Here is a 21,212-nt window from a genome sequence, read left to right as displayed (position 1 = left end):
AACGAACGAACTAGGCTGGGCGTGGTTGGCTCACACCTGTAATCCCAGCACTTTGCGAGGTCGAGGCAGGTGGATCCTTGAGGTCAGGAGTTCGAGACCAGCCTGGCCAACATAGTGAAACCCCATATCTACTAAAAATACAAAAATTAGCCAGGCGTGGTGGCACATGTCTATAATCCCAGTTACTCAGGAGGCTGAGGCAGGAGAATCACTTGAACTCAGGAGGCAGAGGTTGCAGTGGGCCGAGATTGCCCCATTGTATTCCAGCTTGGGTAACAAAGTAAGACTCCATCTTAAAACAAAAACAAAAACAAACAAACAAAAATCCTGAAACCACTTGCATTAAGCAAATAAAATGGGATAAGATGCAATTCAGAGAGATTTTCTTCAAAGCCTGGCCTGCCTGGAGCCTTAGGGGTTAACCCTTTTGCTGTATCTCTTGCTGTATTCAGGGCAGCTGTGAAGTCCTGCGGCTGTTGGACCTTGGTGCCTCCCCTTCCTACCACAGATGGGTCTGGCAGCACCTGGAGCTGATAGATGACAGGCCTCTGAAGACCCACCTGAGGGGTAAGCTGCCTGGCCCGCCTTACAGCAGGGGGCGCCTGGGTCCATCCTGTTTCCAGTTCCCAGCCCGTAGAGCCTTAGAAATCTAGAGCCAGCCGGCCTGATAGCGTATCTCATCTGCACCCTTCTTCTACCAGTGGTGGAAACCTGGTCTGCAAGGCCCTGCCCTCCTTTCCAGCCCTTTTTTTTTTTTTTTTTTTTTTTTGAGCCTTTTCCCTTTTGCTTTTCAGGTTTTCCCACGTGACCATCAACTCCTTGCCTCACATATCCGCCACCTATTTTTTTACCCAGCTCTCTTCTGCTTTTTAAAATTTACTTATTCTGTCTCTGGATTTGCCTATGATGGACTTTTCATATAAATAGCATCATACATTATGTGGCTTTTTGTGTCTGACTTCCTTCACTGAGCACCGTGTTTTCAAGGTCCATTTATGTCGTAGCAGATATCATTTCTTCATTCTGTTTTATGGCTGAATAATATTCTAATGTATGCATATACCACATTTGTTTTTGGTCCACTTATCAGTTGGTGAACATTTGGATTGTTTTCACTTTTTGGCTGTTTTGAATAATGTTGCTATGAACATTTGTATACAAGTTTTTGTGTGAACATGTTTTTCAGTTCTCTTGGGTATTACCTATATGCCTAGCAGTGGAATTTCTGGGTCATATGGTATCTTAGTCAATTTTCTATTTCTATAGCTGAATATCTGAGACTGGGTAACTATTATAAAGAAAAGAAATGTATTTCTTATAGTGCTGGAGGCTAGGGAGTCTGAGGTCGAGGGGCTGCATCTGGTGAAGGACTTCTTGCTGGTGGGGACTCTTCAGACACCCGGGGCAGCAAAGGGCATCACATGGAGAGGGAGCGCTTCTGTCTTTGAGATCTCAGACTACACATCCTTCCTTGAAGAAGTCTTCCTGATTTCTCATGCTGGACCAGATCTTCCATCCTCTGCTATATCCCATTCAAGTAACCTTCAAATACCATTCAAGTACCCTTCAAGTACCATTCAAGTACTCTTCCATGTTATATAACCCCACTGAAATCGTACAACTGAGTCTGAAATGCTTATTAAACATGTTTCCCTTGCTAGAATATAAGGTCTATGAGGGCTTTGTGTTCCCAGGACCTCGTATCATTCCTGGCATCTAGTAGGTACTCAGAAGCAAATTATAGGGTGAATGGATGAACATATTTCGGCTGCTGTGTGTGGTGTGGATACATCCCAGGCTGTGAATGTGTGTGCACTCTCCACAGCCTTATCCAAATTCATGTATCTAGTAACTAGTATGAATAACAGTGATCATTTATTGAATTCTAATTGTATGTATATTGTATTGGGCTTGACTGTTTATACATATTGCATAACTCTCATAATAGCTCTCTTTCTGTTTTTTTTGTTTTTGTTTTTGTTTTTTTTTTGGAAACAGAGTCTCACTCTGTTGCCCAGGCTAGAGTGCAGTGGTGCAGTCTCAACTCACTGCAACCTCTCCTCCCAGGTTCAGGCAATTCTCCTGCCTCAGCTTCCTGAACAGCTGGGATTACAGGCACACACCACCATGCCCAGCCAATTTTTGTATTTTTAGTACAGATGGAGTTTCACTATGTTGGCCAGGCTGGTCTCGAACTCCTGACCTTAAGTGATCTGACTGCCTCGGCCTCCCAAAGTGTTGGGATTACAGGCATGAGCCACCACACCTGGCCTAATAACTCTTTAAGAAGGTATGATTGTACCATTTGACACATGAGGAAACTGGCTCATAGGGCAAATAAGTAGCAATGTAGGACTCTAGAGTTGGGATTCTAACCCAGGCACAAGTGTTTCCAGAGCCCAGACTTTCTTGCCCTGATGAACATCTCCAGCCTTCTTCATTCTCCATTTCCTGTTGTTGGACATAGACATTGTCAAGTAGCAGCCTCTAGAACTGGCCAGGGTGATAACGAGGCTTCCTGATTCTAGGGTAGTATTGTTTCCATTCACAGCTCTGTGATGGCATTTTTATTTTTTTCCCCTTCCATCCTCTGCAGATCTTTTTGTGTCACCCACTTGGGTCAAGAACCCCAGCCCTCAACAGATATTTGCAGTGGCTCAGGTGTCTTATCTCTTACCTCATGCTCAGTACTCGCATGCTTCTCCCCACATCCCTTGAGATTGTAATCTATGTATCCTGGGCCCTCCTCCCCAAGGTCTGCCTTATAGATACAGCCAGTCCTCCTGAGATTAGAACTGAGGCCAACACAGGAAGGCAGAGGAGAAGGGTGGAAAAAGGAGAGGTTGGAGCTGAACAGAGCTCAGTTTGAGTCCCACTTATTAGCTGGGTGACTTTGGTGAGTACTAAAAGTCTCTGGGCGTGGTTTCTTCATATCAACCTTGGGTAGTGTCATGGTTGGGAGCATAGGCTCAGAGTCCACTGCTTGTGCTTGAATACAGGGTCCTTCTCTTATTAGTGATGTGATACTGGGCAAGTGACTCTATGTCCACGTGCATCAGTGCCCTCAGAGTCTGTTAAATGTAAATAATGGTCCCTACCTCATAGGATTGTAATGACATTGAGCAAATTAACATATAAAAACTCTTAGAACACTACCTGGCTGCATAGGCAGATGGCAGATGTTTGTTATCATTACCACACAGGCTACTGGGAAGGCCGAGTGAGATGATGTATGCATGAGGCCTTGTAAGTACTCAGTAAATGTTTCTTCTCACGTCAATTCTTGTTTGTCACTTTTCCACTGTCAATCCATCAGAGAAAAAGCTGCATCCCACAAATTTTGATATGTTGTATTTTCAATGTTATTCAGTTCAAAATACCTTTAAATTTCTCTTTTGATTTCTTCTTTGACCCATGGACTATTTAGAAGAGTGTTTAGTTTCCAAACATTTGGGGGATTATCCAGCTATCTTTCTGTTATTGATTTCTTTTTTCTTTTTCTTTTCTTTTTTTTGAGAGGGAGTCTTGCTCTGTTACCCAGGCTGGAGTGCGGTGGTGCAATCTTGGCTCACTTCATGCTCCACCCCCCGGGTTCAAGCAATTCTCCTGTCTCAGCCTCCCGAGTACCTGGGATTACAGGCACGTGCCACCAAACCCGGCTAATTTTTGTATTTTTAGTAGAGACAGGGTTTCAGCATGTTGGCCAGGCTGGGCTTGAACTCCTGACCTCTGGTGATCTGCCTGCCTCGGCCTCCCAAAGTGCTGGGATTATAGGCAAGAGCCACCGTGCCTGGCCTCTGTTATTGAATTCTAAGATAACATACTTTATATGATTTGAATCCTCCGAAATGTGTTAAAACTTGTTTTATGGTTCAGAATATAGTCTGTCTTGGTAAATGTTTCATTTGCATTTGAAAAAAACTTGCTGTTTCTGGGTGCAGTGTTCTATGAATGTTAAGTAGGTGAAGTTGGTTGATAGTATTGGTCAAGTCATCTGTATGCTTATAACTTTCTGTCTACTTGCTCTATTAATTGTTAATAGAGGCCAGCACGGTGGCTCACGCCTATAATCCCAGCACTTTGGGAGGCTGAGGCGGGCAGATCACCTGAGGTCAGGAGTTCAAGACCAGCCTGGCCAACATATAGTGAAACCCCGTCTCTACTAAAATAATACAAAAATTAGCTGGGCATGGTGGCGCATGCCTGTAGTCCCAGCTACTTGGGAAGCTGAGGCAGGAGAATTGCTTGAACCCGGGAGGCAGAAGTTGCAGTAAGTCAAGATCATGCCACTGCACTCCAGTCTGAGTGACAGAGCAAGACTCGGTCTCACACACACACACACACAAAATTCTTAATAGAGTTGTTAAAATCTCCAGCCATAATTATAGATACATTTTTCTCCTTGTATTTCTGTCTGTTTTGCCTCATATATTTTGAAGCTCTTTTATTATATGCATAGATGTTTGGGTTTGAACTCTTAATCATTATGAAATGAATTTATTTGTCCCTGGTAATATTCTTTGCTCTAAAACCTACTTTTTCTGATATAAATTCAGCCACTTCTTTTGATTTAATGTAGCTTCCTTTTGGTTAGTATTAGTTTGGTATATCTTTTTCCATCCTTTTGTGTTTAACCTATTTTTGTCTCTATATGTAAAAGTGAATTTCTTAAAGGCAGCATATAGTTGGGTCTTGCTTAAAAAAATCCTATCTGACAATCTGCCTTTTTATTGAGATATCTAAATCATTGACATTTAATGTTAATATTGATTATGTTTGGATTTAACTCTACCATCTTGCTGTTTTTTTTTCTATTTGTCACACCTATTCCCTTTTTATTCTGTTTTTCCTTGCCTTTTGGATTATGTATTTTGTATAATTCAATCTTATTTTCTTTGTTGGCTTATTAGCTGTTTGTGGTATTATTTTCATGGTTGCTTTATGATCGTTGTATATACTTTTAACTTATCACAGTCTACCTTTAAGTGATATTATACCACTTCATGTATAGAATCAGAACCTTACAACAATATATTTCCATTTTCTCCTCCTAGATATTATGCTATTGTGATATATTCTACTTTCTTGTATATTAAAAACCTTGGTTATTACTTTTGCTTTAAACAAGTATCTTTTTTTTTTGAGACGGAGTTTTGCTCCTGTTGCCCAGGCTGGAGTGTAATGGCACGATCTCGGCTCACTGCAACCTCCACCTCCTGGGTTCAAGTGATTCTCCTGCCTCAGCCTCCCTAGTAGCTGGGATTACAGGTGCCCGCCACCATGCCCAGCTAATTTTTTGTATTTTTAGTAGAGACAGGGTTTCACTATGTACGTTGGCCAGGCTGGTCTTGAACTCCTGACCTCAGGCGATCCACCCGCCTCAGCCTCCCTAAGTGCTGGGATTACAGGCGTCAGCCACTGCACCCAGCTTAAACAAGTATCTTTTAAGTATATTTTAAAAATAATAAGAAAAGACTCTTCTATTAACCTACATAGTTACTATTTCTGATGTTCTTTGTTCCTTTGTATAGATCCAGATTTCTACCTCATACCATTTCCTTCTGCCTGAAGTACTTCCTTTAACATTTCTTGTATTTCACGTCTGTTAGTGATGAATTATTTCAGCTTTTCTATGTCTGAAAACTATTTTATCTTCATTTTTGAAAGAAATTTTTGCTGAATATAAAATTCTAGGTTGACAGGTTTTTTTCTTTCACTAGTTTAAAGATGTTGCATTAAAGCCTGTTTTTTGGCTTACATTGTTGTCAACAAGTCCGTTCACATTTTTATTTATTTGAGACATTTTCTGGCTTGCATTGTTTTCAACAAGAAGTCTGTTAACATTTTTATTTGTTTATTTATTTATTTATTTATTTATTTACTGAGACAGAGTCTCACTCTGTTACACAGGCTGGAGTGCAATAGTGTGATCCTGGCTCACTGCAACCTCTACCTCCCCGGTTCAAGCGATTATCCTGCCTCAGCCTCCTGAATAGCTGGACTAGAGGCATGCGCTACCATACTTGGCTAATTTTTGTATTTGTTTTTGTTTGTTTCTGAGATGGAGTCTTGCTCTTGTCGCCCAGGCTGGTGTGCAATGGCACGACCTCGGCTAGCTGCAACCTCCGCCTCCCAGGTTCAAGTAATTCTTCTGCCTCGGCCTCACGAGTAGCTGGGATTATAGGTGCCCGCCACCACACCTAGCTAATTTTTGTATTTTTAGTAGAGATGGGGTTTCACCATGTTGGCCAGGCTGGTCTCAAACTCCTGACCTCAAGTTGATCCACCTGTCTTGGCTTCCCAAAGTGCTGGGATTACAGGCATGAGCCACCGCACCTGGCCAACATTTTTATTTTTGTATGACCTCTTTGTATAACCTTGTATATTTTCTGTACACAGGGTACCTTTTTGCTTTGGCTGATTTTGAATTTTTTTTTATCAATAGTTTTAAGCAATTTGATTATGTTGTGCCTTGGTATAATTTTTGTCATGTTTCTGTGCTTGAGGTTCATTTAGTTTCTTGGATTCCTGGGTTTGTATTTTTTAAATCAGATTTGGAATATTATGACCATTATTTTTTCAAAAAAGTTATTTGTCTTTCCCTCTCCTCCACTTTGAGAACTCCAATTACATGTATATTGCATTGCTACGTGTGTATTGGATTGCTGTGTTTCACAGCTCACTGATGTTCTGTTCATTTTTTTTTAATTCTTTTTTTTTCTTTGTGGCATTTTGGATAGTTTCTATTGCTATGTCTTCAAGTTTTCTAATCCTCCTTCTGCATTGTCTAATCTGCTGTTAATCCCACCTAGTGTACTTTTCATTTTAGACATTTTAGTTTTTATATCTCAAAGTTTGATTTGGGTCTTTTTATAATTTCCACAACTCTACTTAATATACACAATATTTTTTCCTTGGAATATAATTATAATAGCTGTTCCAATGCCCTTATGTACTAATTCTATCATATGTGTCACTTCTGAGTCAGTTTCAATTCATTTTTTTCCTCTTCATATGGTTTATATTTTCCTATTTCTTTGTAGCCTTCATGATTTTTTAATAAGATGCTAGAAAATGTGAATTTTGGGTACTGCATATTTGTTATTCCTGTAAATATTTCTGAACTTTGAGATGTAGTCACTTGGAAGTATTTTGATCTTTTCAAGACTAGCTTTTAAATTTGTTATGCGGGGTCAGAACAGTGTTTAATCTAGAGCTAATTTTCTCCCATTCATGAAGTAAAACCATTTTGTGTATTTCAGAATACCCCATGACTTGAGAGGTTTTCTATTCTAGTTATTGGGAACAGGACTATTTCTGGTCCTGTTTGAGCTCTGATGATTTATCCCTCTAATCATTTGGGGTGATTCTTTTTTTTTTTTTTTTGAGACGGAGTCTTGCTCTTTCGCGCAGGCTGGAGTGCAGTGGCCGGATCTCAGCTCACTGCAAGCTCCGCCTCCCGGGTTGACGCCATTCTCCCGCCTCAGCCTCCGAGTAGCTGGGACCACAGGCGCCCGCCACCACGCCCAGCTAGTTTTTTGTATTTTTTAGTAGAGACGGGGTTTCACCGTGTTAGCCAGGATGGTCTCGATCTCCTGACCTCATGATCCGCCCGTCTCGGCCTCCCAAAGTGCTGGGATTACAGGCTTGAACCACCGCGCCCGGCCCATTTGGGGTGATTCTTTCCCCAGCCTCGAGTAGTACACTATGTAATAAATTGCCCCAAAACTTAGCAACTTAAAATAACAGACATTTACTTCTCCCAATTTCTGTGAGTCAGAAATTTGGGCATAGCTTAGTTTGGTGCTTCTGACTCAAGATCTCTTATGACCCAGCTACTTGGGAGGCTGAGGCAGGAGGATCGTTTGAGTCCAGGAATTCAAGACCAGCTTGGAAAACATAGCAGGACTCCATCTAAAAAAAAAAAAAAAAAAAAAAGCCAGGTGTGGTGGCTCACACCTGTAATCCCAGCACTTTGGGAGGCCGAGGTGGGTGGATCACAAGGTCAGGTGATCAAGACCATCCTGGCTAACACGGTGAAACCCCGGCTCTACTAAAAATACAAAACAATTAGCTGGGCCTGGTGGCGGGTGCCTGTAGTCCCAGCTACTCAGGAGGCTGAAAGCAGGAGAATGATGTGAACCCAGGAGGCGGAGCTTGCAGTGAGTGGAGATTGTGCCACTGCACTTCAGCCTGGGCGACAGAGTGAGACTCCATCTCAAGAAAAGAAAAAAAAAAACACATCTCTTGAGGTTGCCATTGTCAGCCAGGGTTGTGGTTTCATCTGAAGGCTCCTCTGGGAGGGACCAACTTCCAAGCTAACTCACATGGCTATTGGCCAAGTGTCTGGCTTCATGGGTGTCTCTACAGGGCTGTTTCATGACATGGTAGCTTGCTTCTCCAAGAATGAGAGAAAGCAACAGAGAATATGCCCAAGATGGAAGCCACCGTCTTTTTATAACCTAATCTCAGAAATAAAATCTCATCACTTCTGCTGTATCCTGTTATAAGTGAGACCAACCTACACTTAATGGGAGGGTATTACACAAGTGTGTGACTGGTAGGAGGTGGGGGTCACTGGCGGCCATCTCAGAGGCTGCCTACCACTGGTAGTTTCCCATTACACACTCAGCTGGACTTCAAGGGAAACTCTCTGCAGATCTTTGGAGTTCTGTCTTTATGCAGCTCTCTTCTCTCTGGTTCCCTGCTCTGTGGACTGTAGCTGCCTTGTCCTCCCTATGTCTTCTGTCTCATCAATTCAAGGAGATTGCTCGGCTCCATCTGAATTCCCCCTCCCTGCCCCATGGCCCAGAAAATCTTTAGGCAGCAAGCTGAGGCAGTAGTAGGGCTCACCTCATTTGTTTTCTGTCTTGTGTGGATGATTGTCCTTTATTGCCTGATGTTCAATATCTTTTTTTTTTTTTTTTTTTTTTTGAGACAGGGTCTCACTCTGTCACCTAGGCTGGAGTGCAGTGACCCAATCATAGCTAATTGCAGCCCTGACCTCCTGGGCTCAGGCAGTCCTCCTGCCTCTCCTGAGTAGCTGGGACTATAGGTGTGAGCCACCACGCCCACCTAATTTTTCATTTTTTTTGTAGAGATAGAGTCTCACCGTGTTGCTTAGGCTGGTGTTGAACTCCTGGCCTCAAGGGATCCACCTATGTCAGCCTCCCAAAGTGCTGAGATTACAGGTGTGAGCCACCACACCCATCTTTCAATGTCTTTAAAACAATTTTTTTCATAAATGTTGTCCAATATTTTCAAGTAGAAGAGAAAATTTAGTCCCTGTTATTCCATCTTGGCTGGAAGCAAAAGCAGAAGTCTAGATCTGTGTTTTTAATAGTTGAGTTTTATTGTATTATATGCATATATCATAATTTAATTACCTTTTACAGATATTTTGAATTCTTTTTCAAATGTTTACCCTACTGTGGCAAATTTCCTGGTGTGCTTATCTTTGCATCTGTGTGCAAGGAAACGTATTAGACAAATTCTGAGAATTACTGGATCAAATAGATCAGCAGTCCCCAACCTTTTTGGCACCAGAGACTGGTTTCGTGGAAGACAATTTTTTCACAGATGGGGGCAGGTGGTGACGGTTTTGGGATGAAACTGTTCCACCTCTGATCATCAGGCATTAGATGGAGCACACAACCTAGATCCCTCTCATGCACAGTTCTCAATAGGGTTTGTGCTCCTGTGAGACTCTAATGCCGCCACTGATCTGACAGGAGGCGGAGCTCAGGTGGTAATGCTCATGCTCCGCCACTCATCTCCTGCTGTGCAGCCTCATTCCTAACAGGCCATGGACCTGTACCAGTCCTTGATAGATATTGTCGAAGTGCCTTTCCGAAAGATCATTCTCAGGGCTTTTTATATGTATTTTGTTAAGCCAGATCTACTCCTTGTGGAATTTGAATTTATTCCCATTAACATTAATTTGAGGGGCCAGGCACGGTGGCTCACGCCTGTAATCCCAGCACTTTGGGAGGCCAAGGTAGACGGATCACAAGGTCAGGAGGTTGAGATCATCCTGGCTAACACCATGAAACCCTGTCTTTACTAAAAATACAAAAAAATTAGCCAGGCGTGGTGGCGGGTGCCTGTAGAATGGTGTGAACCTGGGAGGTGGAGCTTGCAGTGAGCCGAGATCAAGCCACTGCACTCCAGCCTGGGCAACAGAGCAAGACCCCATCTCAAAAACAAAAAAACAAAAACAAAACAAAACAAACAAACAAAAAACATTAATTTGAAGAGTTGATTCTCATACTGGAGATTTTTTTTTTTTTTTTTTTTTTTTTTGAGATACAGTCTTGCCCTGTCACCCAGGCTGGAGTGCAATGGCACAATCTTGGCTCACTGCAACCTCTGCCTCCTGGGTTCAAGCAATTATCTTGCCTCAGCCTCTCAAGTAGCTGGGACTACAGGCATGCACCACCATGCCCAGCTAATTTTTTGTATCTTTAATAGAGATGGGATTTCACCATGTTGGCCAGGCTGGTCTCAAACTCCTGACCTTGTGATCTGCCCACCTTGGCCTCCCGAAGTGCTGCAATTATAGGCATGTGCCACCACACCCAGCTGGCGACCTCTTTTTTAATCAATTTTTTTTTTTTTTTTTTAAGATGGAGTCTTGCTCTGTCGCCCAGGCTGGAGTGCAGTGGCCGGATCTTAGCTCACTGCAAGCTCCGCCTCCCGGGTTTACACCATTCTCCTGCCTCAGCCTCCTGAGTAGCTGGGACTACAGGCACCCGCCACCTCGCCCGGCTAGTTTTTTGTATTTTTAGTAGAGACGGGGTTTCACCATGTTAGCCAGGATGGTCTCGATCTCCTGACCTTGTGATCTGCCCGTCTCAGCCTCCCAAAGTGCTGGATTACAGGCTTGAGCTGCTGCACCCGGCCATTAATCAAGGTTATTGATGTATAATTTTTATATAATAGAGTACACATATTTTACGTGTATAGTTAAATGACAAATTAGAAAAAAAAATTCTTTTTGAGACAAGGTTTCACTTTGTCACCCAGTCTGGAGTTCTGTGGCGTGAACACGGCTCAATACAACCTTGACCTCCCAGGCTCAAGTAATCCTCCCACCTCAGCCTCCTGAGTAGCTGGGACTTCAGGCATGTGCCACCACACCCTGCTAATTTTTGTATGTTTTGTAGAGACGGGGCTTTGCCATGTTGCCCAGACTGGTCTCAAACTCCTGAGCTCAAGCGATCCTCCTGCCTTGGCCTTCCAAAGCATGGGATTACAGTGGCGTGAGCCACTGCACCCAGCCATAGTTCCATGACAAATTTATACCTCTACAGGCAAGTTATAGAACATTTCCATCACCCTAAAAAGTTCCCTTGTGCCCCCTCCCAGTCAGTCTCTACCCCTCACCCCTGCCCTAGGCAACCACTGATTTGTTTTCTGTCATTATGGGTTAGATTTGTCGTCCTATGGTTTCATATAAATGAGATCATACAGTATGGACTCTTGTATCTGGCTTCTTTTACTTAGCATGCTGAGTAGTTTACTCCTTTTTATTTCTGAATTATATTTCCTTTGAGTTTTATTTTATTTTATTTTAAGAGATGAGGTCTTTCTATGTTGTCCAGGCTGAACTTGAGCTCCTAGGCTCAAGCAATCCTCCTACCTCAGCCTCCTGAGTAGCTAGAACTCAGGTGTGCACCGCTGCAACTGGCTCTTGGTGATCTTTCAAAATAACTCTCATGGAGGGCCTATTATATGCTGGCACTGTGTTAGGCATATCACATTCTTTATCTGTAATTCTTTTTTTTGAGGCAAAGTTTTACTGTTGCCCAGATTGGAACACAGTGTCGTGAACACAGCTTACTACAGCCTCAACTTCCTGGGCTCACGCAATCCTTCCATCTCAGTGTCCCCAGTAGCTAGGGCTACAGGTGTGCACCAGCATGCCTGGCTAATTCTTTAAGTTTTTGTAGGGATGAAGTCTTGCCATGTTGCCTAGGCTGCTCTTGAACTCCTGGGATCAAGTGACCATCTACTTCAGCCTCCCAAAGTGCTGGGATTACAAACGTGAACTACCATGCCCAGCCTGTAATTCTTATAATAGTTCTATGAGGGCTGTAATGATTACATGACTTGTCTGAGGTTCCATGACCAATCATCCATTTATCTTTTATTGCTGACCCTGCCCCAATTTGAAAGCCCAGTTTGAATGCCAGGATAAATATGGTCTGTTAATGGAATGATAGGAGCTTTGAATCTAAGAGACCTGAGTTCAAATCCAAGCTTTAACCTTTTTCTGGGTGACTTGAGCTCTCTGCTGTTCATCTTATCTCTTAAAGTACGTTAATCACCCTTCTCCAGATGTAATGGATGTAAAGCCTCTAGCGCAGGGCCTGCCACCCAGGGACATTGCATGGAGGCCACAGTGTTTTATCTTTCTTTTTTTAAAAAAAAATTTCCCCATGTGCTAGACCATCCAGGCAGGTTCCTGTGATAAGCTTCAACTACTACCACCATAACCGTCATTATTGCAAAGATCCATAAGTATCTTTTCCTGTGCTTTCTCTAACAGAATACTCTCCTATGGAAAGATTTAAGGAATTCCAGATCAAGTCATATCCTCTACAAGACTTTAGCTCCTTGAAACTTCTGCATCTCAAAAAAGCCTGGGGGTTACAGGGGACGAGCTTCAGCAGGAAGATCGGAACCTCAGGAGACACTCTCCCCAAGATGCTGGGCCCGAAGATCCAGTAAGCTCAGCCCTTGGCAGATAGACGGGTCCAGACTGTGGTTGCAAAGAGAGATAGTACTTATATGGCAGAATGTTGGGGATGCTGGAGAGGGGGCAAAGGTGGAGGACACAGGTCAATCCCAGAGGGTTGTGCATGAGGCAGCCTAGAGATGTCCTGGGTCTGAGAGCCAGGACCTGCATTCTCCACCTGTAACTCACAAGGCTACTTCAGGCATTCAGCCACGTCTTTTCTCAGGGCCTCAGTACCCCATTTAAGGAAGAAGGGACTGGACAGATCTTCCGGCTCTGACATTCTGTCGGTCTGTGTGTTTCCGGGCTGTTTTGATTCTGAGCTGCTTCAGAAAATTCTGTCCATCTAAGGAAGGCAGTTATAGCACAGTAGATAAGAGCCTATGTTTGGAATTAATCCTGGCTTGGCCACTTATTTTAGCTCTGTGTCCCCAGGCAAGGGACTTGACCTCTCTAGGCTGTATTTCTTGGTAGATAATAGCATCTAAGTCTTGGAGTTGTTGCAAGCCAGCAGTTAAATGAGATACTGATAATTATAGTTAACGCTTACAGAATACTTTTTGTAGCTGGGCATAGTGGCACATACCTGTAATCCTAGCTACTCAGGAGGCTGACACAGGAGGATCGCTTGAGCCTAGGAAGTTGAGGCTGCAGTGAGCTGTGATCATGTCACTGTACCCCAGCCTGGGCAACACAGCAAGACCCTGTCTCTTTAAAAAAAAAAAAAAAAAAAAGGAAAGAAAACAGGCTGGGCATGGTGGCTCATGCCTGTAATCCCAGCACTTTGGGAGGCTGAGGCGGGCGGATCACCTGAGGTCAGGGGTTCGCAACCAGCCTGGCCAACATGGTAAAACCCTATCTCCACTAAAAATACAAAAATTAGCTGGGTGTGATGGCAGGCGCCTGTAGTTCCAGCTACTTGGGAGGCTGAGGCACAAGAATCACTTGAACCCAGGAGGCGGAGGTTGCAATGAGCTGCGATCATGCCACTGTACTTCAGCCTGGGCAACAGAGCCAGACTTCATCTCAAAACAAAACAAAACCCCTTTTCGGTGCCTAGTACTGAATTATCTAATTTAATCTCCATAACAACTCTACGAGTACTATTATAATCATTCCCATTTTTCAGGTGAGAAAACCAAGGTACGGAGAGAGGTTAAGTTGCTTGTTCCAGTTTGCACAGGTGGAAAGTGGCAGAGCCAGGACTCAAACCTGAGCAGCTCAGTGTTGTTATCAGTGCGATTGTCACAACTGGTATGAGGCGGATGCACACTGGGTGTTGTGCTTTTGTTTTTTCTGGTGAGGATGAAGAGCGGAAGATGAGACTCAGTGGGGACCACCCTAGAAGCAGCTCACTGCTGGGTCCAGAGGAGCACAGCCCCCTATCCCTGCTACTTTTGAAATTGAAGTGTCATAATGAGACTAACAATGGCACCAGTGTCAAAATCCCTGCATTCCTGCAAGGGCCACTTCATGTGAGTCCTTTGCCTGTTAACATTTCCAAGCTGCTGGCCTCCATAACGAGCACCCTGTCACTTCTGAGCTGTGATGGATAATCCTTCCGAAGAATCTAGGTTGCAGTGAGCCAAGATTGTGCCACTGCACTCCAGCCTGGGCAACAAGAGCAAAACTCCATCTCAAAAAAAAAAAAAAGAAAAGAAAAGAAATTTCTTCCTCTTGACTGGGCGCAGTAGTTCATGCCTATAATCCCAGCACTCTGGGAGGCCAAAGCGGCCAGATCACTTGAGGCCAGGAGTTTGAGACCAGCCTGGGCAACATGGTGAAACCCTGTCTCTGCTAAAAGTTAGCCGGGCATGGTGGTAGGCACCTGTAGTCCCAGCTACTTGGGAGGCTGAGGCAACAGTATCACTTGAACCCCAGAAGTGGAGGTTTCAGTGGGCAGAGATCCCATCAGTGCACTCGAGCCTGGTGACAGAGTGAGACTCTGTCTCAAAGAAAAAAAAAGAAAGAAAAAAGAAAGAAATTCTTTCCTCATGCTGGGCATGAGAGGGCCAGCCTGGACTTCCCACCCAGTAGGCCTGGCATGGCTGCATGGGATCATCAGCCCCTGCCTCCAGGAGAACAGCCCTCAGGTGTTTAAGGGGAGGGCCTGTATCACCTTCCTCCCCCTAGTCTCCTCTTCTGCACCCTCCAATTCCTGACAATGGGAGTCAAGTCTCTTCCAGGGCTTGATTTTGAGTTTTCTCACCTTCTGGGGAGTTGTGAATTCCCCAGGGAGGGGAGTCCTCCATGTGCAGAAGAGTGAGGGCTGATTAGCTAGGGCCTCAGGAGCAGACTGTGTTACAGATGAGCTCTCTAACAAGCTGTCACATTTTAGATCCAGGCCTGTTCAGTCGATCAAATGTGCCATGATCAATACCAAGTTTGGTGAGCTCCCCAAGGAGGCTGCAGTGGGGGCCTACATGAAGGTGCACACTGTGGAGCAGGGAGAAATTTTGGTGAGTATGCCAAGAGCTTTGTTCACCACGGAGTACGTAACACAAATGGGCTGGAATGTTAAGTAATGACAGTAAAGGTTTAAAAACACTTCCCTCCATATTTGATGATATCAAGGAATTGTGTTGATTTGTAAAGATGTGATAAGAGTAGACCTGGCACAGTGGCTCACACCTGTAATCCCAGCACTATAGGAGACCGAGGTGGGCAGATCACAAGGTCAGGAGTTTGAGACCAGCCTGGCCAACATGGTGAAACCCTGTGTCTACTAAAAATATAAAAATTAGCCGGGCGTGGTGCGCCTGTGATCCCAACTGAATCCAGGAACAAGGCAAAGATGTTCCCTCTTACCACTCCTATTCAGCACTGTACTGAAAGCCCTAGCTAGTCCATTCAAGAAAAGGAAATAAAAGGCATACAGATTGGGAAGGAAGAAATAAAACTATCTTTGTTTGCAGATAACATTATTGTCTATGTAGATAATTCCAAACAATTTTTTAAAAAAGAAAAACCTCCTGAAACTAATGAGATTATATAGCAAAGTCACAGGATACAAGATTAATATACGAGAGTCCATTGCTTTACTTATACCAGCGATGAACAATTGGAATTTGACATTAAAAAACACAATACCAGCTAGGCACAGTAGCCCCAGCACTTTGGGAGGCTGAAGGCGGGTGGATCACTTGAGGTCAAGACCAGCCTGGCCAACATGGTGAAATCTCGTCTCTGCTAAAAATACAAAAATTAGCTGGGGCCCAGGCATGGTGGCTCACACCTGTAATCCCAGCACTTTGGGAGGCTGAGGCAGATTGGATCACTTGAGGTCAGGAGTTCAAGACCAGCCTGGCCAACATGGTGAAACCCCATCTCTACTAATAATACAAAAATTAGCCAGGCATGGTGGCGTGCACCTATAATCCCAGCTGCTCGGGAGGCTGAGGCAGGAGAATCACTTGAACCTGGGAGGCGGAGGTTGCAGTGAGCTGAGATCGTGCCATTGCACTAAAGCCTGGGTGACAAGAGTGAAACTCCATCTCCACAAAAAAAAAAAACACCCAAACCAAAACACCAGGTGTGGTGGCGGGCACCTGAAATCCCACCTGTTTGGGAGACTGAAGCACAAGAATTGCTTGAACTCGGGAGGCGGAGGTTGAAGTGAGCCGAGATTGTGCCACTGCACTCCGCTTGGGTGACAAGAGCAAAACTCCATCTCAAAAAAAAAAAAAAAATTAATAACAAATCCATAAATTACCTAATATTTTTACAGAATCTAATTTCTAAAGAATTCAATTTCTAGGCCAGGCACGGTGGCTCATGCCTGTAATCCCAACACTTTGGGAGGCCAATGCAGGTGGATCACCTGAGGTTGGGAGTTCAAGACCAGCCTGACCAACATGGAGAAACCCCGTCTCTACTAAAAATGCAAAATTAGCTAGGCGTGGTGGACACCTGTAATCCCGGCTATTTGGGAGGCTGAGTCAGGAGAATTGCTTGAACCCAGGAGGTGGAGGTTGCGATGAGCCAAGATGGCGCCATTGCACTCCAGCCTGGGCAACAATAGCGAAACTCCGTCTCAAAAAAAAAAAAAAAAAAAAAAAATTTCTAAGGAATTCATTATGAAAAGGCTAAATATTGTGTGATTCCAATTCTATGACATTCTGGAAAAGAAAAACACTATAGAGATAGTAAAATTATCAGTGGTTGCAAGAGGTTTGGAGTTCAGGAGATGGGATGAATAGGTGAAGCACAGGGGACTTTTAGGGCAGTAAAATTATTCTCTATGGTACTGTAACGGTGGATACAAAAGCATTTGTCAAAACCCATTTAATTTTACAGCACAAAAAGTGAATCTTAATGTATGCAATTTGTTAAAACAGAAAAAAATCAGCTGGGCGTGGTGGTTCACACCTGTAATCCCAGCACTTTGGGAGGCTGAGGCAGGCGGATCACGAGGTCATCAAGATCATCCTGGCTAACACGGTGAAACCCCATCTCTACTAAAAATACAAAAAATTAGCCGGGCATGGTGGCAGTCGCCTGTGGTCCCAGCTACTTTTGAGGCTGAGGCAGGAGAATGATGTGAACCCAGGAGGTGGAGCTTGCAGTGAGCAGAGATAGCGCCACTGCATTCCAACCTGGGTGACAGAGCAAGACTCCATCTGGAAAAAAAGAAAAAAATCATCTAGGAGGTCAGTGGATCCTAGGAAGGAATACAAACTATGACAAGATAATCTAACCATTACAAATGTATGAAACAATCTCTGTGAAGCAGTTGGGGGAAAAGATGCTGACTTAAGTAACTTTGGAAATGAGTGGAGTTGGTAAGACTAAAGCGAAAGGAACTGTGTCTGAGCACTGTGCCCTAGTGATAAAGCTGTTTCTCATGAAGTTGTGGATTAACAATACTTCTACTACTATACATGTACACAGTGTTAACACTGAAATAAATCAGTTCAGTAAATGGATGGCAGAGGGTGGGAGCCAGGTTTTTCACAATTTAAGCAGGAATGTATAGAAAGCAGGGGGAGCCTAGAATGCTCCATGTAGTAATGCATTAGAGTTGAAAACATCAGTAGATACTCAAATTTAGCTCAATATATACTTACAGATAATTATGTATAGAAATATATGTGTAGGTAGGTCAGGCATGGTGGTTCACGCCTGTAATCCCAGCACTTTGGGAGGCTGAGGTGGGCGGATCACAAGGTCAGGAGATCGAGACCATCCTGGCTAATACTGTGAAACCCCATCTCTATTAAAAATACAAAAAAATTAGCTGGGCATGATGGCGGGCGCCTGTAGTCCCAGCTACTCGGGAGGCTGAGGCAGGAGAATGGCAGGAACCCGGGAGGCAGAGCTTGCAGTGAGCGGAGATCGCGCCACTGCACGTCAGCCTGGGTGACAGAGCGAGACTCCATCTCGGGAAAAAAAAAAAAAGAAATATGTATGGGTATGGTTAGAAACATACAACTGTTTTGCTCTGTCAGATAATAGGGCCTAAAAGAAATGATACCCTTCCAGCAATGAGCACACTTAGCACTTGGATCTTGGTTGGTTGGTTGGTTTCTTTCTTTCCTTCTTTCTTTTTTTTTGTTTTTTTGAGACAGAGTCTTGCTCTGTCACCCAGGCTGGAATGCAGTGGTGCCATCTTGGCTCACTGCAACCTCTGCCTCCTGGGTTCAAGTGATTCTCCTGCCTCAGACTCCCGAGTAGCTGGGATTATAGGTGCCCGCCACCATGTCTGGCTAATTTTTTGTATTTTTAGTACAGGTGGGGTTTCGCCATGTTGGCCGGATTGGTCTCGAACTCCTGACCTCGTGATCCACCCACCTCAGCCTACCAAAGTGCTGGGAATATAGGCGTAAGCCACTGTGCCCGACCTCTTTTATTCTTTTTAAGAGACAAGGTCTTGCTCTGTCACTCAGGTTGGAGTGCAGTGGCGAGTGATCATGGGTCACTGCAGCCTTGAACTCCTGGGCCCAACCAATGCTCTCACCTGAGTATTGTGAATAGCTGAGACTGCAGGTGTGTGCTGCCATGCACAACTAATTTTTTTATTTTTTGTTAGAGACAGGGTCTCACTATATTGCCCAGGCTGGTCTGGAACTCCTGGCCTCAAGCAATACTCCCACTTTGGCCTCCCAAAGGGCTGGGATTACAGGCGTGAACCATCGTGCCTGGCCTCCATACTGTTTTTCATAAAGGCTGTCCTAATTTATATTCCCACCAATAACGTTTGAGGGTTCCCTTTTTTCCAAATCTTTGCCAACATTTGTCATATTTTGTCTTTTTGATAGTAATCATTTTAACAGGTATAACTCAATATCTCATTGGATTTTCACTTTGCATTTCCATGATGATCAGTGATGTTGAGCATTTTTTTCATATACCTATTGGTCATTTGTATGTCTTCCTTTGAGAAATGTCTATTCAGAGTTTTTGCCCACTTCTTTTTTTTTTTTTTTTTTGAGACGGAGTCTTGCTCTGTCGCCCAGGCTGGAGTGCAGTGGCCGGATCTCAGCTCACTGCAAGTTCCACCTCCCGGGTTTACACCATTCTCCTGCCTCAGCCTCCCGAGTAGCTGGGATTACAGGCGCCCACCACCTCGCCTGGCTAGGTTTTTTTTGTATTTTTTAGTAGAGACGGGGTTTTACCGTGTTAGCCAGGATGGTCTCTATCTTCTGACCTCGTGATCCGCCCGTCTCGGCCTCCCAAAGTGCTGGGATTACAGGCTTGAGCCACCGCGCCCGGCCTTTGCCCACTTCTTAACCGGGCTATTTGATTTCTTGAGACTGTGTTGTCTAAGTTCGTTATACATTTTAGATATTATCCCCTTATCAGATGTACAGCTTGCAAATATTTTCTATCATTCTTTATGTTGTTTTTTTACTTTGTTGTTGTTTCCTTTGCTATGCAGAAGCTTTTTAGTTTGATGCAATCTCATTTGTCTATTTTTGCTTTTGTTGCCTGTGTTTTGGGGTCATACCCAAAAAAAACCATTGCCCAGGCCAATGTCAAGAAACCAGATCATGATTTCTAATACAATTTCCCAATAAAAGGAACAAGGGCTCTTTGGAAGAATGGTTGAATCTAGGACTAGGGCAGGAAATACACAGGATGAGTCTAGAACATATTGTAATGCCAGAAAGTAAGGAAGAGCTGGGGGAGGGGCAGGAACTACTTTAATATGGGAGCATGTCCAAGGACACGGGGGCCACCTAAAATATCTCCCAGTGGCCAAAGCTGAAACAATTTGAAAAACAAAATAAAGCAGTGTTGGATTATAACCAAAAGTACAAAATAAACATTCGTGAGTACATATTGATATAAATGAATAATGAATTAATAAATGGAGGAGAAGAGACAAATCTCCCTGCAGAATAAATTTCAAGCAATTTATGTAGCTACACTGTCTTAAAGGAGAGAGAGCCTAACTCTCTACTCCTTAAATGTGGGCCATGCATAGGACTTCCTTCCAAAGAATACAGTATGGCAAGGGGGGAATGAAGTAACTTTACAGTGGAAAAAATCTGAAAAACACAGCCAGATCATCAAGGCCAACATCAATAGTAAAACATCATGTTGATAGTATTGTTCCTTGATAGGATGTGATGAAAATATCACTTAACTTCTGTGGCCATCCTCTCAGTATCTTATAACTCCAGTCTAATCATGAGACATGATTAGAGGGAAAACATGAGACAAATTCTAACAATGGCATCCCACAAAATACTCAGTGAGTACCCTCAAAACTGCCAAGGTAATCAAAAATGACCTGAGAAAATGCCACAGCCAAGAGGAGCCTAAAGAGCCCTATTATTAAACATAATGTTGTATCCTGGATAAGACAGTGAACTAGAAAAAGGGCATTAGGTGAAACAGGAAATCTAAGCAACTCATTGACTTTAGCTAACAATAATGTAGCAGCAGAGGTTCACTAATTGTAACAAAGACTTACCAATGTAAGATGTGGGAAACTGGACGTGGAGTATATGGGCACTTTCTGCACTATCTTCTCAATTTTTCTGTAAATCTAAAACTGTTTTAAAAAATAAGACCACCAGGCCGGGCGCGGTGGCTCACACCTGTAATCCCAGACGCTTTGGGAGGCCAAGGCGGGCGGATCACCTGAGGTTGGGAGTTTGAGACCAGCCTGGCCAACATGGTGAAACCCCATTTCTACTAAAAATACAAAATTAGTCAGGCATGGTGGCACACACCTGTAACCCCAGCTACTCGGGAAGCTGAGGCAGGAGAATCACTTGAACCCAGGAGGCAGAGGTTGCAGTGAACCAGGATTGCACCACTGCACTCCAGCCTGGGTAACAGAGTAAGACTCTGTCTCAAAAAAAATAAAAGGAATCCAAGGCTGGGCACAGTGACTCACACTTGCTGAAGCCCAGGAGTTTGAGACCAGCTTGGGCAACAAAGTGAGACCCTGTCTCTACAAAAAATTAAAAAGTTAGCTGGGCATGGTGACATTTGCCTATGATCCCAGCTACGTGGGAGGGTG

General features: G+C 43.9%; 1 protein-coding gene across 8 annotated transcripts in view; it reads left to right on the top strand.

Annotated features, from left to right (window-relative positions):
• LOC105496283 (cyclic nucleotide binding domain containing 2) overlaps positions 1–21,212 on the top strand; it is a 77,566-nt gene that overhangs the window by 44,734 nt on the left and 11,620 nt on the right. For all 8 annotated transcript variants that reach the window (XM_071079433.1, XM_011766550.2, XM_011766555.3 and 5 more), the window contains 3 exons: positions 453–567; positions 12,551–12,728; positions 15,078–15,198. In XM_071079433.1, coding sequence (XP_070935534.1) covers positions 453–567; positions 12,551–12,728; positions 15,078–15,198 — 414 coding nt within the window. The remainder of the gene's footprint in view (positions 1–452; positions 568–12,550; positions 12,729–15,077; positions 15,199–21,212) is intronic.

This window comes from Macaca nemestrina, chromosome 15, assembly GCF_043159975.1.
Source record: "Macaca nemestrina isolate mMacNem1 chromosome 15, mMacNem.hap1, whole genome shotgun sequence".
NCBI classification, from domain to species: domain Eukaryota; kingdom Metazoa; phylum Chordata; class Mammalia; order Primates; family Cercopithecidae; genus Macaca; species Macaca nemestrina.
The sequence above is the reverse complement of the archived record's forward strand: the minus strand, read 5'-3'. Positions and strand labels throughout refer to the sequence as shown.